Source organism: Mobula hypostoma, chromosome 1 (assembly GCF_963921235.1).
Source record: "Mobula hypostoma chromosome 1, sMobHyp1.1, whole genome shotgun sequence".
NCBI lineage: Eukaryota > Metazoa > Chordata > Chondrichthyes > Myliobatiformes > Myliobatidae > Mobula > Mobula hypostoma.
This window is the reverse complement of record NC_086097.1, coordinates 109,097,460-109,125,310: the sequence shown is the minus strand read 5'-3', so window position 1 is coordinate 109,125,310 and position 27,851 is coordinate 109,097,460. Positions and strand designations below refer to the sequence as shown.

General features: G+C 43.5%; 1 protein-coding gene across 3 annotated transcripts in view; it reads right to left on the bottom strand.

The window, feature by feature from the left end:
- Positions 1-27,851, bottom strand: part of pde1ca (phosphodiesterase 1C, calmodulin-dependent a) — a 292,700-nt gene that overhangs the window by 105,817 nt on the left and 159,032 nt on the right. For all 3 annotated transcript variants that reach the window (XM_063054745.1, XM_063054754.1, XM_063054738.1), the window contains exons 8-10: positions 24,045-24,145; positions 18,825-18,953; positions 4,954-5,055 (exon numbers count right to left, since the gene is read on the bottom strand). In XM_063054745.1, coding sequence (XP_062910815.1) covers positions 4,954-5,055; positions 18,825-18,953; positions 24,045-24,145 — 332 coding nt within the window. The remainder of the gene's footprint in view (positions 1-4,953; positions 5,056-18,824; positions 18,954-24,044; positions 24,146-27,851) is intronic.

The window sequence follows — 27,851 nt, the reverse complement described above, 5'->3', positions numbered from 1 at the left end:
GACCGGGGTGCCCAAATTTTTGCACGCTACTGTACACTTAAGGCAGAGGTTGATAGATTCTGGATTGGTCAGGGCAAGAAGGAATATGGGGAGAAGGTAGGAGATTGGGGCCAAGAGGAAAATTGGATTGGCCATGATGAAATGAGGGAGCAGGATCAATGGGCCAAATGGCTTAATTCTGCTCCTATATCTTATGGTCTTTGGTTCCTTAAGGTTGTTATGGCCGGGGTGGTAATGGGGACAGGCTCATTAAATTATGTTACATATTATTTTTTATTTATATAGTATATATATTGGTAAGCATTGGGCCCACAGACGAGGAAGCTTGTTGAACTCAACAACGGCTTTTTTATTATAAACACAAACAGACAGGCACCATGACTGGGAGAGTGAACTCAACCAGTCTCTCCAGATGGGGGAGGTGACCATCACACACCCCAGTTACAATCAGGGTGACCCACAAATATACAAGCGAATAACTGTATAATCCAAGCTAAAATGTAACAATAAATGAACAGGAACTCCCACCATAATCCCACAGAAGCATTTTAACACAAGAACAATAAACAATACTGGTCATTAAAAATGCAGTGGTAGGCTGTCGACCATGACCCCTCCCCTCAGGGCGTCACACTACCCCCACACAAGGGGTCACCTATACCCGGGAACCCCAGAGTCCACAACAAAGTCCTAAAGTTCCGGTGGGTGTCGACACTGCCGCCTGTTTGTGTGAGGCAAGAGGCAGGACACCCAGTATCACTTCCTTCCTTCAGCATCGCCGGGTTAGTGGTGGCCAAGGGCTGACACGGTACCAGTGGGTCCCAGTATAGCACGACGGCCTTCCGCCGCTCAGGCAACAGCACCCGATATACCACATCGGAGATGCGGTCGAGCTCCTCTCCCGGCCCCTTCCAGTGGCTTCCAAGCCCGGGGGTTAGTCCCTTCTTCCGGGAGGGGCAGTAGATCCATGCTGGGCCCTGACCAGGAACTGCTGCATTGGCACCCTAGACCGGCGGCCCAGCCCTTTCTGGAATGTGGAAGCGTCGCAACGTCCTGCCTGTACCCAGGCCAGTAGAAGCGTTCATGCAGCCTGCCCCAGCGTCTTTGTGACCCCGAAATGGCCGGGCCCCACCAGCCCGTCCACCGACAGCAGCACCATGACGCAGAACCCCTGGGAGACCAGCTTCAGGAGATGTCGGTCACCATCGGACAACTGCCACCACCTGAACAGCAATCCGTCGGGGACCTCCAGCGTTCCCCACTGCAAGTACAGGGCTTTGGTCTCTGGGTCCAGGGCAAAGACCTCTGCCCACTCCGGCCGTCGTCCCACACTCAGCCATTCCCTCACCCGGGCCAACATCGGATCGCTCACCTGTTCGCTGCGCACTGCTGGTCCGTGGTGGGGAGGTGGTCGCCGGCGTCACCGTCACTTGCTCCTGGTTCAGCGGTGTTGCGTTGGGCCGCTGCCGGGTGTACTGCCCTGCCCCGGGCTGCTGTGAAACCGGTGTGGTTACTGCTCCCACTGGGACCGCTTCCCGGAGCTGCCCCGCCGAAGAGCCACGGTTTCAGCACCGAGGTAGAGTGTTGCCCCGGACACATCCACACGGGCCTCTAGTGGGACAGCAGGTCCAGGCCGATGAGTCAGGACTCTCGGATGTCGGCGAGTCACACCTCGTGTCCACTGCGATGCACAACCTCCTCTTCCCTCACATCGCCGCACAGTCACGGACCGCTGCCGTTGTCCACCGAGGCGGGGATGGCTGGTCCGTGCTGGGGAGGACACCGGGACAGATGGTAGTGATGGTTGACCCCGTGTCCACCAACATACGGCACCTGATGCCCTCCAGCACGCAGGCATCAACGTGTAAGCCTTGCTCTTCACCCAAACGGCCCGCCCGGAGGGGTTCTGCTGCTTCTGAGCTGTGGCGTGGTGCTGGGGCGGGGTCGTCCCGGGCCAAATGACCGGCCTCACCACACCGGTAGCAGAGATCATTTCATAGCCCGCGGCGCTAGTCGGACTTGTCTGACGGGCTCCTCCTCAGCCTCGGTGACACAAGCCCGGGCTCGCTGGTGGGGGGCGACGCTGAAACACCTTGAGAGGCTAAAATTGCTTCTGCCCTCCCTCTCCGCCTCGTCCAGCGATGATGGCGACGTCAGGCGAACATGCTGCCGAAGGTGCTTTGGCGTCAGCGCCTTTACAAAGGCGTGGAGGGAAAGTTCTTCCTGGGCCGCGGGAGGGAACTAGGGCCGGGGTGGTCATGCCGAGCACAGTGGCGGAGATCAGCTGCTAGTGCCCCCAGGCTTCCTCCCATACGGCGCCGTCTGCTCCACAGTTCTTCCCTCATTGCTTCCGCCAACGGCCTCTGCTCGAAACGCCGCTCCAACACCACTACGAGGGCCCTGTAGTCACGCAGCTCCGCCGGCGTTAGGTCGAGGAGGGCCCACAGGGCATCTCGTTCCAGTGCTGGGGCACGGTGCACCGCTGTCTCGGTGGGGCTCCACCCGTTGTGTCATGCGCCAGGTGAGGTTCCGCTCTGTCCCCCGGGTTGAGGAGCCTGGGTACACTCGCTCCATTGGGGCTCCCTGGGAAGGCACAACGCTCGGTTCCCAGGTCCTCCCTCCGGGTCTCGTCTGCTTGAGCCCTGCCTGTGGGTGTGTGGGGAGACATACTGCTCGGTCCCTCGTCTTATTACCCGGGTTTAAGGCTCTCTGTCCGACGTCGTAGCTGTTCAATCTCCCACATTCCATTCCTGACACCAATGTGGCGAATATTTGGTCCATAATAACGGACGAGGAAGCTCGTTGAACTCAGCAACCGTTTTATTGTGATAAACACAAACAGACTGGGCACCATGACTGGGAGAGTGAACCCAACCAGTCTCTCCAGATGGGGGAGGTGACCATCATACACCCCAGTTACAGTCAGGGTGACCCACAAATATACAAGCTATAACTGTATAACCCAAGTTAAAGCGTAACAATAAATGAAGTGGAACTCCCCCCTCCCGCCAATAATCGACCATGCCCCCCAGCGTTGCACTATATATATAAAATATTAAATGCTTCCAATGGCGTGCGCCTCATATAGCTTCTGACAACCAAGTCCAGCTGCTGGCCTTCACGTGTAGCTTAGCTACTGAGCCTGACAGAAACGTTTCTACAGATAGGAGAAGGAGCAAAGGTGGGTTACTGGGTCCTTAAATCATCACTTCAAGCAGTTGTGGTTGGCAGCTCATCTAAGACAAGGAAAACTCTGATCTTAAACTTCCACTGACTTGCGGCTATACCCACTCATGGGGAAGGCTTCAGGCTTAAACCCCAAAGGAAAAATCGAGAGCTGGAGTCCCCAGCGGAGTCCTACCTTGAGTTCGGTGCTAACTGGCAATTCCTGCAACACTGCTGGTACCAAACGGTATCAACCTCTGCTGTTTCTTTGGGTTCATCAGATGCGTGGAGAGGGAGATCTTGCTACATGGGCAACAGGTTGCTCTCAGTATCGTACAGCCCAGGCTAGACAGCTAGGATGCAATCTCCATGGTCAACCTTGACTGATGGAGTCCTCAGATCTTACAGTCATATGGTCAAAAAGGGAAGCTGATATAGGTTTGATACTGTAAAGCTCTTTGTAACTCAACATACTTTTAAAACTTCAAAGTAAACTTCGTTCTCTTTGGAGTTTGTGAGTTTGTAAAGAAGGTATAGAGAAGGATGCAAGGGTCCGTGACCCAGTTCATCCCTAGCTGCTGCTTAATAGAGGGCTCTTTGCTTTATGGGCTCTTTACATCCATCAAGACTGCTGCTGCTGGAGGATCATCAACTCAGTGAAAGACGCTCTGTAGTTTACCCGAAACTTGCTGGACTGCCGGCATGGTGAGATGTCCGTGAGAGATCAGCACGGCGACATGTCCGTGAGAGATCAGCACGGCGACACGTCCATGATGATCGGCACGGCAAGACGTCCGTGAAGGATCGGCTCAGTAAGATGTCCGTGAGGAGATGCTGCCCACTGGCACCTTCTAGGTTACAGGAGTACGTGCAGTAGGTGCACTGAAGCTTGTGCAGCCCACACAATGGCTCAGTGCAGAAGGACACAGTCAAGTGTTGGAGAGCTGTGGCTGGGTCAGATAGGGAAGCCCAGTGGAAGGGCATAATAGCCTGTTGGGGGGGGGGACCACATGTGTGTCAAATAGTTCTATGGGTTTTAAAAAGCACAAGTTAACACTGCAGAATGTATTGTCCCCAAATATAAAGATTTATTATTTATTCTAGAGTACATTTATTCTTGTGCAATGAATATTCTTGTTCAGAGAAATTTTTATGCAAAGGTAACTCAATGTAATAAGGCAAAGCACTGTGTTCAACAACACCCAATACAAGGCAGGTCGTTCACATTCAACATATTGATTTCATTAAATTTGTTCATTGTGGATACTTGTCCATTCTGCTTCCTCATGCAATTCAAGCATGATGTCATAAATCTTATTAAATTTTATAGCATGTTTGTTAATATATATTGTAGAAAGAAGGGAATGCAAGCATCAGAAAACATCCATTTTTATAGATTAACATTCTGACGGTTAACACTACCGACCATTGTTGAATACTTCACTCCAAAATTTAAGACCTTAGAGTAAAGTAATGATAAGGTGTGAGTGGTTTTGTTAAGTTTCCTGAAGCATTGTCACTTTTCGAGGCACTGTTCAGCAATTAGTAGCGGGGTACCCTGGAGTAGCTGAAATCTATGCATATTTATCACCAGGGAAATGTTGAATTAAAATCTGAGTTTAGAAATTGAACACAAATTTTCTCTGCCCCTGAGATGCGACAGCCGTATACGATAAAGCTAATCTATTTAATTATAGCTAGAAATGAAAGAGAAAAAGCATATATTAGCATTAATACAACTTATTAAAAATGACTGAGAGTGGAAACTTCTGCCAAATGATGACTCACCCTTCTGGCTGTAGCAAGGAATGTTTCATAGCTTTGATTTGTTGAAAGTGGCAAGACATATCGGTTGCTAAGACCATTTCAATTACCAGGGTCCGAAATTCCCTTTGGAGAATATGAAAGAGAATTATCAGCAGCTTTTCACAACCAGCTAATTGTCCTGACATTTCAAATCCTACTGCAGGCACGATTCATTCCCAAAGGTCAACCATTCCTTTAATCAAGGAATTGCCTTAGTCCCCAACACCACCCATTATTTGAACTAATTATAAAACAGTAGATGAATTTTAACATATAACAAAGCTGCCACTGTGTGCTGAAACAATTACTCAGAGAGGATCTAAATTTGTTTCATCTTAAAAGACAAGTACATCTGACAGAGTTTGAAAGAATTTTATTTGAACAACATTAGGTTTCAACTTACAGTAATTCTACATAACCCCAATAGAGCTAAAGACTAGAAATTACAATTTCAGATGCTTGAGAGGTGGCTAAAAATAGAAGACCACCATGATAGCAAACTCTAGGCAACCCAATGGTGCAGCAGTTAACACCTCTGCCTCACAGAGCCCTAGGTTCAATCCTGACCTTGGTTGCTGGGTTTTTGGAGTTTGCAACTTCTCCCTGTGACTGAGTGTTTCCCCCTGGGGTGTTCTGCTTTCTTCATATATGCCAAATTTTGGTTGGTGAGTTGACTATTTTAAGTTGCCCCTCATGTAGGTTCATGGCAAGAACATTGAAAAATAAATGGAATTCATGTAACAGCCGAAGTGAAGGGACTCAGGATAGGATGGATGTTAAAAAGCAAAGATAACGTGCAGTCAAGCAGTGAGGAAATGCAAGCAGATGTTAGGACAAAATTATAGCCAGCTAGGCTAGTATCAGTGCATTAGGGATGCAGAATCAAAAAGGGTAGCAAATATAGTACTCAAAGTGTTATATCTCAATGCACAGAGTATAAGAAATACGGTGGATGACCTTGTTACACCTTTACAGATTGTTGGGTATGATGTTGCAGCTATCACTGAACTGTGGCTGAAAGATGGCTGTAGTTGGCAGCTGAATGTCCAAGGTTACACATTGTGATGGAGGGTTAGGAAGGTAGGCAGAATGTGTGGCATGTCTCTGCTGATAAAGAATAGCAACAAATCATTAAAAAGTTGTATCATAGGATTGGAAGATGATGAATCCTTGTGGGTTGTGTTAAGAAACTGCAAGGGTAAAAGGACCCTCATGGCAGTTATATACAGACCTCCAAGCAATAACTGGGAGGTGGACTACAAAATGCAACAGGAAATAGAAAAGGCATGTCAAAAAAGCATTGTTATGATAGTCATGGGAGACTTAACCTGCATGTAGATTGGGAAAATCAAGTTGGTAATGAATCTCCTAGGCATTTGTTGAATGCCTACGAGATGGCTTATTAGAGCAGCTTTGTCGTTGAGCTCACTAGGGGATCAGCTATACTGGATTGGGTGTTATGTAATGAACTGGGGGCGATTAGGGAGCTTAAGGTGAAGGAAGTAGTGACCACAATATGATAGAGTTCAACATGAAATTTGATAGGGAGAAAGTAAAGTTGGATGTAGCAGTATTTCAGTGGAGTAAAGGAAATTACAGTGGGATGAGAGGACGTGGCCAAAGTAAGTTGGAAGGAGATTCTGGCAGGGATGACAACAGAGCAGCAATGGTGTGAAAAATGAGGAATGTGCAGGATAGATTTATTCCATAAACAAAGAAATACTCAAATGGTGAAATAGTACAGCGGTAGCTGACAAGGGAAGTCAAAGTTAATGTAGAAGCAAAAGAGAAGGCATATAACAAAGCAAAAGAAGATGGCAGAAGAACTAAATGAGTATTTTGCATCAGTCTTCACTGTGGAAAACACTAGCAGTGTGCCAGGTGTTGAAGGGTGTGAGGGAAGAGAAATGAGTACAGTTACTATTACAAGGGAGAAGGTGCTCAAAAAGCTGAAAAACCTAAAGGTGCATAATTCACCTGGACCTAGGGTCTGAAAGAGGTAGCGGTAGAGGTTGTGGTGGCATTAGAAATGATCTTTAAACAATCATTGGACTCTGGCATGGAAAATTGCAAATGTCATTCTACTCTGTAAGAAAGGAGGGCAGCAGCAGAAAGGAAATTATAGATCAGTTAGCTTGACCTCAGTGGTTGGGAAGATGATGGAGTCAATGTTAAGGATGAGGTGATGGAGCACTTGGTGAGACAAGACAAGATAGGACAAAGTCAGCATGGTTTCCTTAAGGGAAAATCCTGCCTGACGCACCTGTTGGAATTCTTTGAGGAGATTACAAGTAGGATTGATAAAGGGAATGCAGTGGATGTTGTATATTTGGACTTTCAGAAGGCCTTAGACAAGGTGTCAAATATAAGCTGCTTATCAAATTAAGATTCCATGGTATTACAGGAAAGTTACTGGCATGGTTAGAACATTGGCTGATTGGTAGGAGGCAGCGAGTGGGAATAAAAGGATCCTTTTCTGGTAGGCTGCCAGTGACTAGTGGTGGTCCACAAGGGTAGGTGTTGGGACCGCTTCTTTTTATGCAGTATATCAAAGATTAAGATGATAGAATAGATAGCTTTGTTGCCAAATTTGCAGATGATACAAGGATTCGTGGAGGGGCAAGTAGTGTTGAGGAAACAGAAAGGCTGCAGAAGGACTTAGGCAGATTAGGAGAATGGGCAAAAAGGTGGCAAATGAAATACAATGTTGGAAAATGCATGGTCATGCACTTTAATGGGGAGAAAATCCAAAAATCTGAGATGCAGTGGGACTTAGGAGTCCTTGTGCGGCACACCCTAAAGGTTAACTTGCAGGTTGAGTCGGTGTTAAGGAAGGCAAATGCAATGGTAGCATTCCTTTCAAGAGGTCTAGGACATAAGAGGAGGGATATGATGTTGAGGATTATAAGGCACTGGTGAGGCCTTTACTTGAGTATTGTGAACAGTTTTGGGCTTATTTTCTAAGAAAAGATGTGTTGGTATTGGAAAAGATTATGAGGAGATTCGCAAGGATGATTCTGGGAATAAAAGGGTTATTATACGACGAACATTTGATGGCTCTGGGTCTGTACTCATTGCGATTTAAAAGGATGGCGGTTGATCTCACTGAAACCTTTCAAATGTTGAAAGGCCTAGACAGAGTAGATATGGAGAGGATGTTTCCTATGATGGGGGAACCTAGCACAAGAGGACACAGCCTTAGGATAAAGGAGTGCCCATTTAAACCGAGATGGGGAGATATTTCTTTAGCCAGAGGGTGGTGAATTTGTGGAATTTGTTACCACAGGCAGCTGTGGAGGTCAGATCGTTGGGTGTATTTAAGGTGGAGATTGATAAGTTCTGGATTGGACACAGCACTAAGATCACAGGGAGTGGGGCTGAGGAGGGGAAAAAAGGATCAGCCATGATTGAATAGCAGAGCAGACTTGATGGGCCAAATAGCCTCATTCTGCTCCTATATCTGATGGTCTAATAGTCTTAAGATTATAGCACATAGGTGCTTGATGGTCATGGTGCGCTGAAGGGATTTTATGTCTCGATAACTTTGACCTTATTGACAGTAAAAGTTGGAGGATGTGACAAAGGAATGTATGGTAGAGTCTTGGTGTAGGAAGGGTTTCAGATTCCTGAGAATTTAAAATGAATCTCCAGCAAGCACCTATTCTAGGTACACCAGAATAAAACTGTAACGAGTACCTTTGCAAGTGGATTTGAAATTGCAGAAACACAGTCATTTTGCACAATACACAGAAGTAAATCTGGCACTGCTATCCAAATGCTGGACATCATCCATCAGGTAATTGCTTGGAGTATTGTTGCATTTACTGTTGCATTCTGGACTTGAGACTCCCTGAGATGACTAAATACATCCACCTGCCGCTTTGGCTGAGGACCAAGTTATTCCCCCTTTACCAGGGTGTTGGCTGCCATTCTTGGTTGGCCTGCTGCCTGAGCTGTGCTGTAGAATTTGTATCAGAAGCAATCTGAGTTGTCCACACACTCAGTAAGAGGAGTGAATGAGGCCTTATGCCAATAGATTCTAAAAGAATAGAGCCACACTTCTGCTCATGAGCAACAGTACATTCATAAGAAAGTTAACTATGTCAGTGGCCACAGAGAGCAGTGACATCTGAATGCAGGATATTAGCCATGTGCCATTACCTAGACACCTCTAACCTATGAAGATGAAGGTCATTGCCAGCCTGTGTTTCCTACCTATTGTATCAGTCCAGGCTGCAGTGCTTCATCAACACCACAAGTCCCGACTGGCTATTCACCACAGCATGGGGAAGTAATTGACCCTCTCTACTCAGGACTGGTCATATTTTCCACAAGCAGAGATAATTAAGCAAAGTGGAATGTGGATTGCAAGGAGTTTGCACACTCTGTGCAAGGAGGCAGTGAAATAGCGAGAATATGAATATCTTCTTTAATCTCAAGGGCAGTTCATGTGCAACTATGGAAATAAATTTCGCACATTTGGTGCCAAGTATCAACAGTGTGGTAGTAAGTTTATTTTTAAGGCAAAGGAAATAAATATTGGCATTCTCCAAAGATCAGTGTTGGGGTCAAAGTTCAAAGTATATTTATTATCAAAGTATGTATACATTATACAACCTTGAGTTTCATCTCCTTACAGGCAGCCACAAAACAAGAAACCCAAAAGAATCTACTAAGAAAATAAAAAATAATTACCTGAACCACTCAGGTAAGTGGAGGGAGGAGAAGATGGCAGCACGACGCAGCGCGCGCGGGCTCTCCAGTGAATGATATCTGTATTTGTCAAGTAGAGTACCGTGCACAATTCTGATTTGATGGAGACAGACGTGAGAAGCACGGAGGAACATCTGGAGAAACTTCTGAAATGCCTGCTTCGCAGTCGCTGCTACTGTGTGATCAAGAATCTCCGGAGGGGAAGGCCCCAAATCCTCGACTTTGCCTGATGCTGGCGGCTGGGTTGGGGTCGAAGCACTTGGCAGAGATGATGCTCGTTCTAGGTGTCGGAGACTCGAAGTTTTTGGACGGACTCAGAGTCGGTCTATGGTCGGGTGCTTCCAGAATGCTGCATCAGCAAGTTTGCAGCGCTGGAAGCTCATAGCAGGGAGAGTTTCTCCCTTCTACCGTCTGCGTGAGATGATGGGACTTTCGAGAGACTTTGAGACTTTTTTTTACTGTGCCCATGGTCTGTTCTTTATCAAATTATGGTATTGCTTGCACTGTTGTAACTATATGTTATAATTATGTGGTTTTTGTCAGTTTTTCAGTCTGGGTCTGTCTTGTGTTTCTGTGATATCACACTGGAGGAACATTGTATCATTTCTTAATGCATGCATTACTAAATGACAATAAAAGAGGACTGCGTGTCCTCATAATCTAATCTAATCTAATCCTTCTATGCTGCAACGATTTTTTTGTCAGACAGGTTGTCCAAGTATTGCTGAATATGCTGACTAAGCAAGAGATGAGGGAAGGGGGGGCTTTGGTGCTGGTACTTCAGCTTGGGGTGAACCCTCTTCACTTGTTCTTGTTTATTGGACAATCAGTCATTGAGTATAATTGATCAGCGATGCATGCACTGGAGTTCCCTGCCTAAGGAAAATAATAGGACCCAGGGATCCCCATAGAAGGCAGGAGAGTGATGCATTACTCTGTTACCAAACCAAAATCTGTGGTCTGAAACTGGACTGCACATTCTCTTTAGAACAGCACTACTTGGCTTATATTTATTGTTCTTCTTTTCTCTACTAAAATGTACAATTTCACACATCTCTGCATTTAGTTTCTTCTGCCATATTTTACCAGCCCTTTTCTGACCTCGTGTATGTAGCTTACTCCCCACTATTTACTAAACTTCTAACTTTATATCAATCTAACATGTGGAAATATCACTGTGGAGCAGGGCTTCCCAACCTTCTTTATGCCAAGCCCCAAACCATTAAGCAAGGGGTCCATGGACCCCGGGCTGGGGACCCTTCTCTAAAGCCTGTGATCAAATCATTGGCCACTTCATTAGGTACACCTGTACACCTGTTCATTAATGCAAATATCTAATCAGCCAATCAAGTGAAGGTAGCTCAAAGCATAAAGCATGCAGACATGATCAAGAGGTTCAGTTGTTGTCCAGACCAAACATCAGAATGGGGAAGAAGTGTAATCGAAGTGACATTGACCATGAAATGCTTGTTGGTGTAAGATGGGGTGGTTTAAGTATCTCATAAACTGCCAATCTTCTGAGATTTTCACACATTACAGAGAACAGTGATGAGAGCAATGTCCAGCGAGCAGCAGTTCTGTGGGTGAAAACACCTTGTTAATGAAAGAGGTCAAAGAATGGCCAGACTAGTTCAAGCTGACAGAAGATGACAGTAACTCAAATAACCACACATTACAAAGGTGGTGTGCAGAAGAGCATCTCTGAACACACATGTAGAATCTTGATGTGCTGCAGCAGCAGAAGACCACAGATATATATACACTAAGTGACCACTTCATTAGGTACATCCTGTATACTGGGTGTATACCAGAAGTATCGGCAAACAGACTCCTGGGAAACATCAATGTTATGATTCTGCTGGTAAGAAAGGCAAGCATTTATCATGATTTTCTGCTAATTTCTTACCTAAGCCAATTTCTTATCTTCACTGGTTACTAATCCATGGGCTTCAGTTCTGTAATTCCCTTTATGAGTAGTTTTGCCAACTATCTTCTCAATATCTACTACGTTACCTCTGCTAACTTAATAAAAATAACTCATATTTCTCTAAGCAAAGTTTTGTCATTTTTAAAAAATCTGTACTGGTTCTCCTTCATCAATTCTCCAAGTGCCTATTAATTTTTAATCCATTAATTATTATTTCTAAATGTTTCTCCACCATTAAGGTTAAATTGTCTGGTTTATGGGATTGTCCTTACACTTGCTCTTTGAACAAGCATGGAACATGCTATTCTCCAGCTCTCTAGTAACTGCCACATCTGAGGGAGATTGGAAGATTATGGCTAACTCATGTGATATGTTTACTCCTGCTTTCATTTGGTTTAACTTGACATTTGAAACACTTTTTATTTAGAGCCTCCACCCTTCCAATCTGCACACAATGTACTTTTTACTGAGTCTTGGCATCATCGCTTCCTTTGGGGATGTAGATACCAAAGATTTCAGCCTTTCCCCATGTATAGGTCTCCTTTCTGATCCCTGATTGATCAGTCTCTTCTGTTTCCCCACCTATTTATATACCAAATCCATATTCTATCTTTCTTCTTCATATTTCCTTTATCACTTTCTTTCACAGAGTTAAAATTTACATCTCCAGGTGGTTAGTATAACTTTCAGTGATTTCATCTCGCTGACTGAAAAAAAACTTTTGGAAAAGTGTTGTGAATGTAATTCATGTAATTGGAAAAGCATTGTCAAATTGCTTTAATGACCTACACGGTTGACCGTGGTCAGGGTTGTACAGAGTAATAGAGAAGTTTAGGACAGAAACAGGACCTTCTGCCCATTAACTCTGTGCTTACAATTTGTTTACCTAATCTTACATGAAGCTCACTTTTGCTCTTTCTGTGTTGTTATAGTCACATAGAACTAGGCTGAATGGACTTCAATGGGCCAGTCTGCAGGCAGAAGGCCTAATTGCATATGCCCTGCAATGCTGTCACAAGACAATCCAGATTTCGAGGCAAATGATCCCGAGTTTGAATTTGGACGTCTCCTCACACGCTTCCCATCCATGCTGGGTTGAGCATCGAGCTAGCAACTCAGCCACGTGAAAAATATAGTCAAAGTGCTACAGAAATGGTAAAAGTGCCACCAGATGTGCAACAAGGTGAGAAAAGGAACACAACAATATTGGAAAAACTAAAGAACCTATTGACCACAGGAGGGGGAAACCAGAGGTCCATGACCCAGTCCTCATCAGGAGATCAGAGGTGGACAGGGTCATCAACTTTAACTTCTTCAGGTTTATTATTTAACTTGGACTACTGTTCAGTATTCAACACCATAATTCCCTCCAGGCTTGACAAGAAGCTCACAGACCTCGGCCTTTACCCTGCCTTGTGCAGCTGGATCCTGGACTTCCTGTCAGATCACCAGCAGGTGGTAAGAGTGGGCTCCCTCACCTCTGTCCCTCTGACCCTCAACACAGAAGCCCCTCAGGGCTGTGTACTAAATCCCCCTCCTTTACTCCCTGTATACCCATGACTGTGTCGCCATCCACAGCTCTAATCTGCTAATTAAAATTGCCGATGACACTACATTGATTGGCCTAATCTCAAATAATAATGAGGCAGCCTACAGAGAAGAAGTCATCTGCCTGACACAGTGGTGTGAAGAAAACAACCTCTCCCTCAATGCCGCAAAAACAAAGGAGCTAGTTGTGGACTTCAGGAGGAATGGAGACAGTCTAGCCCCTATTGACATTAATGGATCTGAGGTTGAGAGGGTGAACAGCTTCAAGTTCCTCAGTATACACATACCAGGGGTGTCACTTGGTCTGTGTGTACGGGCTGTGTGGTGAAAAAAACACAGCAGCACCTCTTTCATCTCAGATGATTGAAGAAGTTCGGCATGAGTCCCCAAATCCAAAGGACATTCTACAGGGCACAACTGAGAGCATCCTGACTGGCTGCATCACATGCTGGTGTGGGAACTGTACCTCCCTTAATCACAGGATTCTGCAGAGAGTGGTGCGGACAGCCCAGTGCATCTGTAGATGTGAACTTCCCACTATTCAAGACATTTATAGTGGCAGATATGTGAAAAGGGCCGGATGGATCATTGGGGGATTGAGTCACCCCAACCACAAACTGTTCCAGCTGCTGCTGTCCGGGAAACAGTATCGCAGCATAAAAGCCAGAACCAACAGGCTCTGGGACAGCTTCTTCCACCAGGCCATCAGACTGATTAATTCACGCTGATACAATTGTATTTCTATGTTATATTGACTGTCCTGTCGTGCATACTATTTATTACAAATTACTATAAATTCAGATGGAGACGTAACGTAAAGATTTTTTACTAACATATGTGAAGGATGTAAGAAATAGTCAATTCAATTCAATACAATGACTGTCATTGCAAAGAAGATATGGCAGCACCTGTACTTTCTTAGAAGTTTGTGTAGATTTGGCATGTCATCTAAAACTTTGACAAACTTCTATAGATGTGTGGTGGAGACTATATTGACTAGTTACATCACAGCCTGGCATGGAAACAACGATGCCCTTGAACAGAAAAACCTAAAAAAGTAGTAGATACAGCCTAGTTCATCACAGAAAAACCCTCCCCACCACTGAGCACATCTACAAGGAACGCTGTCACACAAAAGCAGCATCCATCATCAAGTACCCCCACCATCCAGGCCATGCTCTCTTCTCATTTCTGCCATCAGGAGGAAAGTAAAGGATACTCAAGTTTCACACCACCTGGTTCAAGAACAGTCATTTGTCCTTAACCATATGGCTCTTCAACCAGAAGGGATAACTTCACTCACCCCAACACTGAACTGATTTCACAATCTAGACTCATTCCTAAGGACTATGCAGCTCGTGCTCTCAATATCTATTGCTTCTTTACTGTATTTTTTCTTTTTTTTATATTTGGCTTGTTTGTTGTCTTTTACACATTGGTTGTTTGTCCATCTCTGTCATGTGCGGTGTTTCATTGATGCTATTTATTTGTAACTACTGTGAATGTCAGGATATATATGGTGACATATATGTACTTTGATAATAATTTTACTGTGAACTTTGATAAATCCCCAGGGCTTGACTGGGTCTATTCCAGGATTCTAAGTGAATCTTCTTCACACAGAGAGTGGTGAATCTGTGGAATTCTCTGCCACAGGAAACAGTTGAGGCCAGTTCATTGGCTATGTTTAAGAGGGAGTTAGATATGGCCCTTGTGGCTACGGGGGGTCAGGGGGTATGGAGGGAAGGCTGGGGCAGGGTTCTGAGTTGGATGATCAGCCATGATCATAATAAATGGCGGTGCAGGCTCAAAGGGCCGAATGGCCTACTCCTGCACCTATTTTCTATGTTTCTATGTTTCTATGAATCAAGGAAGGAGACTACTGAAGAGTTTTATGTCTTTGTAAACCAAAGGTGGTGTTCCAGAAGATTGGAGGATGACTTATTAGTATCCTGGCTGCAAAAAAGGAAGTAAGAATAAGCCTGAAAACTACAGAGTAATGAGCCCCACATCAGTGGTAGAGGAGTCGTTGAAGCAGATTCTTAGGAACAGAATCCATGTTCACTTGTAAACTCAGGGACTGATTACTCACTCTTCAATCTCTGTATCCCTCACGTCAGAACGTCTATTCACGCATTCACCCTAATCTGTATTTCTCACATATTCACTGAGGCTACGTCTACACTACACCGGATAATTTTGAAAACGAAGCTTTTTCTCTTCGTTTTGACCTTCCGTCCACACTGAAACAGCGTTTTCAGCCCCCGAAAACGGAGATTTTCAGAAATGGTCTCCAGAGTGAATAAATCTGAAAACGCCTAATATTAATTGCAGTGTGTACGGGGTAACCAGAGCTTTTTAAAACCACTATCATGATGTGCCGGAACAGATGGCAACAGTGCAGCATTTCATTGTTTTCTTATTATTCTTCTTATTATTATTACTACTTTATTGTCGCCAAAGAATTGATACTATATCGTACAATCATCACAGCGATATTTGATTCTGCATTTCGCAGAACCTAACAATTTCGGAACAGATGGCAACGAGACTGAAGCCAGAGAGTTAGAAACGTACTCACCAAATACTTTGACCCATAGCTTACTGAATAAATAAGTTTACTCACTTTGCCCTGTTTTCTGTCCTTGCTTGTATGAAGGTGCTTTACCTATTTATGCAAGTACTTCTCTGACAATAGATGTGTGACAGACTAATGTAACATTGTATGGAAATACAAGATAACACTGATGCAGACATGTTTTATACATTTAACAAGGTGCTTTATTAATGTACCAGAGTTAGTCAGTTTTTCAATGTTCGTTGTCAGCCGGGTCGTACTGTCCGTGAACTCCCTGTCGGTTGCCTCCATACGCTCCAGTATTTGTTTTTTCTTTAGTTTTAAGTCCTCCTGCGCGAGAGCCAAGAGCAATTCCTTGGAAGTTTTTCCACTCTGTAACTGGACAAACGCGCACCAGGTATACCGTTTCCTCTTCGCTTGTTTTCTGTGTGTCCTGCACATGCCCAGTAGGAGGAGATTCGCCCAAATATCCGTCTAATGTGGACAGAGAAATTTTGAAAAATGCCTGGTGTGGACGCCTATTGTTTTTACTCGAAACCGGCATTTTCAAAATTATCCGGCATAGTATGGACGTAGCCTCAATCACTAACGGTTTACGTTTCCTGTAAACATCACACCTCAGCAATGTTTATATTTCTCCCTGTGCACTCATACATATATTATACACATATTCTCACTTACTGCCCATTACTGCCTGGCACTTAGGGAAGTAATGAAGGTCCTCCATTGTCAATGCTGCTTCTGTAACCATTTTTTTCACCAGCTCAGGGTTGTTAGCCCTGAGCTGAACCCCAAAACCTGGAGGGCCAGTGGACCGTTCTTGGTCTGGCCTCTACCCTTTGACCTGTCAAAGCACAAAGCCCTGACCCTGACTCACAGGGTCAATGAGACACACAAACCTCTAAACCCCACGACAAGGTTGTGTCTCTCTTCGAGAATACACATATTCTAACATGCATTTCCATACACATGCATGTGCTGACAGATATGTATCTTCCATAAATGATCTCACTCAGATATATTTGTGGTAAGCACATGTACTTGATTCTTAAACACCTTCTGAATTTTCTCATTCACATCAAAGCCAATTGCAACTGATGTCTAAGTTCGAAAAACAGAATTTAGAATACTGATATATTATTTACAAACTACCAACTATTCACACATTTCCTGTGTTGTTATGTGTGCATAACAAAGAACTTCATTTCCCAGTGTGCAATGCAAGAAGTTCACCTGGAACCAGAAGCTACGAAGGTGCACGTGCACAGGGTTGAGCCGCAGTTCAGTAATTAAATGTTCTCACATAAACCCACACCAAGTTTGTCTTTATTAAGAACAAACAACATTTCCCACAAATGTTTCTGCCCACTGATGAGGGCATTTCACAGGCAATCACTCTTGTAGTTTGGTGCACTCTCACACAGTCATTTACTTGAGGTTTATCTCGGACCCTAATGGTATACATTTCTGACATAGCTAATGCATGGCAGCATAATGTTAAGGTGATTGGAGGAAAGTATGGGGGGGATGTCAGTGATAAGTTTTTTTACACAGAGCACTGTGGGTGCGTGGCATACCCTGCCAGGGAAGATGTAAAGGCAGATACATTTGGGGCATTTAAGTCATACAGTCATAGAAAAGTACAGCACAGAAACAGGCCCTTCAGCCAATCTAGTCCATGCTAAACCATTTAAACTGGCTACTCCCATCCACCTGTACCAGGACCATTGTAACTTAGGTAGGCCCATGGATGACAGAGAAACATAGGACAATGTAAAGGGGAAAGGTTCGATTGATTTTAGAGCAGGTTAAAAGGTTGACACAACATCATGGACCAAAGATTCTCTGCTGTCCTATAATGTTCAAAGTATTATGTTCTTTTAAACCCCATTCCCAAATCGTTGTACCTCTTGTATACAGTATACACAATCATCTTTTTTTTTACCCCAACTTTCCCTCGGGTTGCAGAGTAATTCCTACAAATGCCTTCAGTGGATTGCCCGCACTCTCAGTCACTCCCTCACGCCCTATTCTGTGAATTGCTCACAGAAGTGTACAACCCCGATGTGGGTGTTTTCCACAGGTACTCACCCCTCACTCAATGATACTTGTATTCCTCACACTGACTCCAGCTGGTAACAGAATCCCTACACCCCCACCCACCACACACACACAAACACACACACACACCCACCATACACACACACACACCCTCACCCAGCATACACATACAAACTCACACACACACACCACACACCACACACCCTCACCCACCATACACATACAAACTCACACACACCCACCACCAAACACACACACACACCACACACATACACACACACACACACACACACACACACACACCCTCACACCCTCACCCACAATACACATACAAACTCACACACACACACCACACACCCTCACCCACCATACACATACAAACTTACACACATCCACCCACCATACACACACACACACACACACACACACCCTCACCCACCATACACACACAAACTCACACACATCCACCCACCATACACATACAAACTCACACACACACACCACACACCCTCACCCACCATACACACACACACACACACACACACACCCTCACCCACAATACACATACAAACTCACACACACACACCACACACCCTCACCCACCATACACATACAAACTCACACACATCCACCCACCATACACACACACACACCACATTCACACACCCTCACCCAGCATACACATACAAACTCACACACACCCACCACCAAACACACACGCACACACACACACACACACACACACACCCTCACCCACAATACACATACAAACTCACACACACCCACCCACCGTACACACACACACATACACAGACACACACACACACACACACCATACACATACATTTAACTTCTGCTTGCTGCAATTGATTCAGAAACTGAGGATTTCCTGTTAATGTTTCAGGTTCTTTAGGGGAAGCCTTGGCTGTACTTTGGTGTGAGAGTGGTTGTGTGGAATGTACTTGCTGCCATTTTGCAGCATCGTCCCTGCTGGAAAGACACTTCGGACGTGCGGTATTGATTTACCTCCAATCATCATTGGAAAGATTGAACAGGATGTTCATCTCCTCATCCTCCTGCAGCAGACGATAAGCTGCGCTGACGTGATGACTCTCCAATACAGCTCGGTCATTGTACAGGATAGCTGAATCAGATCTAACAATTAAAAGCCAAAATATATTAACTAACACCATTTGAAATAAGACATTCCAATAATGCTTAGAAGCAGTGGAGCTGACATCACATTTCAAACAGCAAAAATTAATTTGCATTGATTTCCCATTATTTTCAAAATTAAATTGATTAAAATCCAAAGGAACTCTCACACATTAGGGATGGCAACATTGATGCAGTGGTTAGTGGTGCTGTCACACCGCTCAAGTGACCAGGCTTCAATCCGGAACCACAGTTACTGTCAGTCTGGGTGTTTTTATGTTCTTTCCATTACCTTGTCTCTAGGGGTTTCAGCTTCCTCCCTTGCCCTAATGACATGGCAGCAGGTTAACTGGATACTGTAAAATACTTCTAGTGTAGTTGGGTGCCAGGACTATCAGGGGAACTAGATGATCATCGATGTGTGTGTATGTGTGTGTGTGTATATATATATATATATATATATATATATATACACACACACATACACACACACATACATATATACATATATAGTGATCAAGCTTTCCTGTTCATTTAAATGATTCATTATGGGTTATACAGTATGTCAAAATACATGAATTGCATACGTCATCACGCTACCATATGATGCATGCATGCTTTGTTTAAGGTAAAGACAAAGTATAAATGCTGCATGCCCGGACTCCCATGTCTTTCTTTGAATTAGTTCCATGTTTTAAAGTTACAAGACATAACAGTCACATGTGAGAGAGAAAAGGCTATGGGGAAATATTGGGTGAATTGAACTATGTGAATACTCTGAGAGTTGCCACAGACCCAACAGGTCAAATTTCTCTTTCTACACTGACAGGAAGTATGAAAAATGATCTTTGTATATCTCAGAGTGACCGTATGTGTATTCCCTTTTAAGGTCTGTCAGTTAATAGCCGTCCTTGAGAGGGGAGACAATCAGCCACCATCTTCATTTGTTGCAATCCATTGGAAGGAGAGAACCAGGATTTAGTTACAGTAAAAGAAGACAGCGTATGACTTGGACAGGAGTTAGTTGTGGTGGTGTTTTCACTTACCTACTGCCTTTTGTTCTGAAAATAATCTTAAATTCAATAAACAGATCACAGCAAGATGCTTTGCTTAATATATATCAAAATATATGCATAATATTCTCTGTGTCAAAGCCTCTGTTATTGATAGTGGAACACTCATAAAATGAATATAAGTGACAGATCAGGAGTGAGCCTGCTAAATGACTGCCAGGTGAAGTATCAGATTCTCTCAAAATGCTGAAGAAAAAGCATTAATATAACACGCAACGGATTAGGTTTACAGAATAAGTGGAAAGTTTCTAACTATACTGACTAATCAGAAGGAAATTCCCTTTGATTATGGACTTCAGAAAAGTCCTTGATTGTAGACTACAGAAAGGGTAGGACGAGGGCACACACACCAGTCCTTATTAAGGGATCAGAAGTGAAAAGAGTGAGCAATTTCAAGTTACTGGGTGTTAACCTCTCTGAGGATCTATCCTGGGCTAAGGATATTGATGCAATTACAAAGTAGGTACAACAGTGGCTATACTTCATTGGAAATTTGAAGAGATTAGGTATGTCACTAAAGGCACTTGCAAATTTCCACAGATGTATCATGGACAGCATTCTAACTGGCTGCATCACCGTCTGGTATGGGGTGGGGGGGGCACTTTCCAGGATCAAAATAAGCTGCAGAGAGTTGTGATCTCACTCAGCTCCATCATGGGCACCAGCCTCCCCAGCATCCCGAACATCTTCAAGGAATGATGCCTCAAAAAGGCATCATCCACCACTAAGGACTCCCATCACCCAGGACATGCCCTCTTCTCATCGCTACCATTGAGAGCCTGAAGGCACACGCTCAATGATTCAGGAACAGCTTCTTCCCCTCTGCCATGTGATTTCTCAATGGACATCGGACCCATGAACACTACCTCACTACTTTGTTTTCTCTTGTGCACTATTTATTTAATTTAACTTTGTAATATATATACTTTCTGTAAATGACAATTTTTTGTTATTACGATTTGCAATGTACTTCTGCTGCACAGCAACAAAATTTACAACATACGTCGGTGATATGAAACTGATTCTGATTCTGAAGACTGGTGAAGCTTATATAGAACGTGGTGGTGGTCATATAGTCAAAAGTTATGCTGTTGAGCTTGTATTGAAGCTATAACAATTCAAATCAAAAGCAGAGCAGATAGGGAATCACGTAGGGCCCTTTAGGATCAGGAAAGGGAGAGCTTTTATTCCACAACAATATTAACCTGGTGGTGGAACTATAGACTGGCCACTCATAATACTGACTGACGAGGCATCAATAATTCTGCTACTTCCTGATACCACTCATTCACAGCACGTGAAGTCATTGGGTTCTGACTGGATCTCGTTCTTGATACCTGCTTGTAAAGTAGGAACAAGCAAAAGCCGTGTGCCTGGGAGGATCCCAGAAGCAGCTGTGATTGGAACGAGCGGGCATGGGAATAGCATCACCAGCCAACTTTGTCGATCCGGTGACCGATTTTGCTCCATGTAGCTCAGCCCAGACCCTGAACGCTGCAGCTTGGGGGTGGGCGAGGGGGTGAAGGTAGTTTGAGTGGGCCGAGAGGGTACACAAGAGTGTCTGTTCCCACCCAGCACAAGATGCCAGCAGTTGACAAATCCATCCCCATCCAACTGGCTGGTCTCCCAAACACTCAGCTGTATCTATGGGGTGTCCATAAGTCAGGCGTTCATACCCCAAGGAGGACATATATATGCTTTCTGGGATAGAAACACATATGTTTATGGTTTAAAATCTAGAATCTTGTTTTCTATATAACTGCATTGCAGAAACATCTATTATGTATCGATCATTTAAAAATAAATTTCCATGAAGGACCAGCGATTTCCTCTTTTCAATTCACTGGGCAACAGTGATAAAGTCAATTTCCACAAGTACAGAGTAAAGTCTATGGGTTGACATTTGCATTTTAATTGCATGGCTTTGAAAAAAATCCACTGACCACAATGACAGTGAATTATTGTCATTACTACTTCACACTGTGTTTGATGAATTGGTACTTCATCAAGAACAAATGGGCCAATAAGAGTTGCAGTGATTAAGCAAACCATTCACAGTTCCATTCTGCAAATGTCCTGCATATAGTCAGTTATCATAGAAAACACAGAAAACCTACAGCACAATACAGGCCCTTTGGCCCACAAAGTTGTGCCGAAAATGTCCCTACCTTAGAAATTGCTAGGGTTATCCATAGCTCTCTATTTTCCTAAGCTCCATGTAACTATCCAAAAGCCTCTTAAAAGACCCTATCATATCCGCCTCCACCACCGTAGCCAGCAGCCCATTCCACGCCCTCACCGCTCTCTGCATAAAAAACTTACCCCTGACATCTCCTCTGTACCTACTCCCAAGCACCTTAAACCTATGCCCTCTTGTGGCAGCCATTTCAGACCTGGGAAAAAGCCTCTGACTATCCACACAATCAATGCCTCTCATCATCTTATACAACTCTGTTTCAGACAGAATTAGTACTTGTAGCCATGCAATGGTTACTCAGCTGGTGTGCACAGGGGAAGTGGAATAATGCTCTCAGAATTGGACCTGTAGGGTGAAAACTACTGTTTGTAGATCTCTACTGAACCCCATGCTCAGTCAACCCTTGGCCAAATTATTCTTACAATATATACAGACAAACTGATGACCATCAATTTCTTCTCAGGCAGTGGGTGATCTGAGTAAGTACACAGTGTATTATTGCCCATCTGAAGATGGTAATAGAAAGCGCTGCTGTAAACATGAAATCTTGCTTATACAGCTAAGCATCTTACTAAATCCTTTCTAAATGCAAATAAGTGTATGTGTGGGTGGGGGAACAAAGGAGGTAGTAAATGAATTTCTCTCAAGAAAACTTTAGTGAAAGAGTTGACAACTTTCATGGTTACTTTAACAGATAGCAGTAGACGATTTCACAACCTACCACCATGGAAAATAAACTCGAGATCTTTATGTTGCTTGTTTAAGTTTTTTTTCCAGTTTTCTATGTTTTCTTCCTTGTTGCCAATTGGTAGTTTGGGGTTGAGGGTGGGCTATGTGAGGGAGGGGTTGGTGATTTGGAGTCTGATGTTCTCGTTGGTTTTCCTGTATGGGTTGGTTTTCCTGTATGGGCCATCTGTTGGTTTTTGTGTGTGGGAGAGGGGGTTGGTGGTACAGGGTCTGATGTTCTCCATGGTTTTCCTATATGGGCAATCTGTTGGTTTTTGTGTGTGGGAGACGGGGTTGGGGGTTTGATGCTGTCGGCGCTGTTTTTTTGCAAGGGAGGGGATTGGAAGTTTGGGGTTTTTGATGTTCTGGCTGCCATCTTCTGGGTGGGCAATCTGTTGGGTTTTGTGAGAGGGAGAGTCTGGGGGCTTTGGGATTTGTGAGCTTTGTTTCTTTTTCCTTTTCATGTCATTTCTTTCAACGAATCCTGTGGTGTTTCCTATAAGAACCATGAATTACAACATGGTACTTTTCAATCAGTGATGTAATAACTTGGAACCCTAACCCTAACTTGGAAGTACTGCATTGCTATGAACCCTGAAAATTCACAAAATAAAATAATCTTAACATCTGTATTACTAACCTGTAAACCCCACAGAGTCATCAACTGAGGACAACCTTCATTGGTGTGGGGGAAACCCAAACCTAACCTCTGATGGCTAAAAATGTCAGCAATTTTTATCTAATTTGTCACTGTGGACGTGGATTTTAAAGGTATTTTCATGCTGCTCTTAAAATCCATGTGATTAATTGCATGCTTACATGGGAGGGTAACTGATTTGGTATTTACACTTGGGCGCCTTTGGAAATTGCTCTTGATTCTTTGTCTTCAGCATAGAATAACATGATGAATGGAAAATTTATGAAAAATATGAGAGAAGATGTGTTATTTGAGTAGAGCTTTCTTTGCATTCCACGACATTATAAAGTGAATGAATTTGAGCATTGGTCATCATTGAATGAATTGCAGATTTGCAAAGGAAAGCATTATGAATAGCTTTCTTACGTTAGAGAGAAAATCATTAAAATAGATGATACCTGGTCTGAATGTGGAAGTTGTTTGTTGTTCCAGTGTGTTCATAGTCGTGAATAGCAGCTGCAAATATCATGGCAAATATTTCAAGTTCAGTCATCCAGTGCTACAAAACACATTAGATGGAAAATGGATTCAAATTAATTCAGATCTGCAGATTCAAAGTTTCACAGTACCATTACTACTGCAAGGCAAACAGCAACATGTTTACAACAGAAAAAAGAAAGATATGCTTTCACAGAAATTCAGAAGTATTTACAACTAGGTAGTGCAATTGGTTACAATACTTTTCCTAAAGATTTATTCAGTGTGTAGGCTGTGTGGTATAACACTGCATGGTCAGGTTCAAGGAATAATATGTCTGTGCATCACAGAGAGATACAGCATTGAAAATGGTTCTTCTGAGTCCCTGCTGACCCCAAGGTGCCTTTACGGTACACTTATCCAACTCTAACATATTTTGTGTTTTCCATGTTCACAAAGGACAATTTACGGTAGCGATTGATGCTAACAACCCACATCTTTATGGCCGATGGGAGGACACCTGATCACCTGGAGGAAACCATGTTGTCACAGAAAGGGTGTAAAATAGATATTGACAACAACAGACGTCAGAACTGAATCCAAGTCACTGGAACCATGATGCAGCAGTTTCTCTCACTGGGCTACTGCATCACCCTGTGTAACTGTGTATGCTATTATATATTCCATACTAGATTGTCCTTTTCTACTTCTTAGGCAGTCCCTTGGGATTGAGGATCCAGTCTGGTTTTGTGGGCTTTGAGGTAGCTAATGGGGCTAACATGGGAAAGATAGGTGCCTCTAAGATGAGCCACACTACGACTGATGAGGAGGGTAGGTGTTTCATAGTCTGCTCCTTTCAGTGCAAAAGCTCTGCTCCCTATGTATGGTTTCAGGTTTGTGACATCATTGCAAACTCTTCGACATCACTGTGAATTGGTCATGACCCTGAGCTTCCCAAGAGTTAACAAGGATGCTGGACTACCCTAAATTTTTCCCAATTTTAATCTGGTAATTTATTCACATGACAGAGCTTGGAATTGGGCACCTCATTCAGGAGTCGGGTGTATGCAAATGGCATGACCTGAGTGTAACCAGTGGCTCGGCACTAGGAATGTTGACCTGTAAGAGGACACCAATATCAATTCCTTTGCTCTTCTAGTGAACTTGCAGAATTTTTAGAAGCAGCATTCGGAATATATTCCCAGTACCTTGAGGTGCCTGTTCTAGGTAGCCTGGTCTCAGAAACACCTCGGTGGGCAGGGATTACTGCTACATAGTAGGGCGCAAGTTTTCTGCCAGATCTAAGCTCTTGATCTATCAATACTCTTTTCTTTAATCAATCACAAACTGTACAGTAAAACTCCAATAATCCTGCATGCTTGGGTCTATGATGTTACCAGATGGTAGGTCTTTCTGAATTATTAGATGTTATTACATTTGATACCCCAATGCAGTTTTAATTCACACTTTTTCAGATGTTATGCAATATTGTAATAAACTTCACAGTGAACTCAGTTAAGTTTAATGGGAGCATTGGAACAGAGGCCCCAGTGAGCTAAAAGGGCTTGTAGGAACTGGGATTCTGATGAGTGCGATGTGAGTGTGGCAAATGTGGCCCAGAGTGGGAAGGATGTACTGCAATCTGGACTCAGCAGACTGTTAAGAGAACTCTGGCATCATTATCCAATCGGCTAGATGTTTAATCATAAAGACTTTGGAATAATCAGTTTGTAGATTATCAGAGTTTCACTGTACATCAATTTGTCTGTAGTGTTTCAAAGTGCATATAATTTGCAAATACAAATCACAGCCAGCAAAATGCAGCTGACTATTTATCTAGTAGCTGTATACTATTTTAAACACTGTGCGGTATCAGTGTGTTCACTGCAATGGAATTTGTATTTCATGTATCAATCTGTTGTTGCTAGTACCAGCCTCCTACCAAAAGTATCAGTGTGATAAAGTCCTGCATTATGTCTAGGAGTGTGTATAACCATGACATGTTGTTGTCAGATGCACATGTGGCACTGAAGTGGAAAATATGAATGCCAGATGAGTCACTGAAATTGAGATGATTGTTTAGAGAGTGAGATAGGTATGTAACTTGGAGATGTGTGAGAGACCAGTAGAACAACTGTTTGGAAAATGGATTTGTTTTTGTGTTTACTGAATACGTCATTAAACTTTTAAAAGGGTACATCCATGTTTTCAACATTTTTCATGAACTTTGTATGTCAGCCCTGCCAATAGTGCTTCATTATGAGTCTCAGTAGATTCACTTCATCTCATCTCCTGAATAAAACTCTGTGGATGTGCAATGGTGCATTAAACAATGCATTTGGCAGAGTAGTCATTGCTATTCGAATACCGAGCACAAACAGAAATGTCATGTGTAGCCTGCATCAGGCCAGACTGGTGTAGGTTATCCAAGCATCACAATTGCAAAGCCCATTTTTCCAGCATGATCAACTTTCTTCAAGTTCAAATCCAAGTTTATTATTATCTGAACAACCATATATATGCAATCCAATGAAACATGGTGCACCAGAAAACATACATCACACACAGCACAAAGAACAAAATATTACCATAAATAAGCTAATAAAATATCATTCAAGTTCATGTAGTGTGCAGCACGTGCAAGCAGTAAACAGCTCAGTGTCCTAGTGACGAGACCTTCGTGGTAGCAGGGTACTCATTAGTCTCACAGCCTGAGGGAAGAAGCTGTTACCCAGTCCTAGTCCTGAGGCTCCTGTACCTCCTTCCTCATGGTAGTGGCTCAAAAGGATTGTGAGATGCATGGTCAGGATCTTTCAACAATGCTTGCGCCCTTCATATACAACACTCACAGTAAATATCACAAATTGCAGATGTCATAAATCTCTGTGTTTATAATTCCCCTAAGAGAGCAACATTAAAAAGATGGGGATTAAGGAAATCCCATAAAATGATAAGCACTTAAAGTGAATTCAGTGAACCAAGTGGGGATTTTTTTCTCATTGTTGCCCATGAATGTATCAGCTAGTTGGATGCCAAGGCATGCATGTTGACTATTTACATGGAAATTATATTAATTGTTCTGTATTTTACCTGGGATGACAGTGCAAGGAACAATTATTTCAGTCCTCATGAAAAGTTTCCCAAAACTTCTGCAGTGGTGGTTTTGTAACTTCAGCAGATGTTCACTGAAAACCCTATCTGAGACAGGCAGAAATCCGAATGATAGAGGAGTCGGGGGTTGTGGGGAATAGGAAAGAAAGTCAAGTTAGGCCATGTTCTTATTAAATATAGTGCAGGCTTGAGGAGCTTGTGGTCTGATGCACAACATAAAACATACGAAATAGAGACACAATGGACTGCAGATGTTAGAATCAAGAAACCAATTGTTCTTTTGGAAGAGGATTTTCAACCCAAAATGCTGACAGTTTCTTTCTGCCCATACATGCTCCTTTATCTCCTGAGCAACTCCAGCAGATTACGTGTTGCATAAAAAGTGGAAGTAGTGGAGGACCTGAATTATAATGGAAGATTTAATAGGTTAGGACTTTATTCCTTGAAACATAGAAGACTGAAAGAAGATTTTGATAGAGGCCTACAAAATTATTGGGGGGGGGGTATAGGTAGGGTAAATGCAAGCAGGTTTTTTCCACTGAGGTTGGGTGGGACTACCACCAGAGGTCATGGATTAAGGGCAAAAGATGTAAAGTTTAAGGGGAACATCAGGGGAAACTTCTTCACTCAGAGGGTCATGAGAGTGTGGAACAAGGTGCACGTGAGCCCAATTTGAA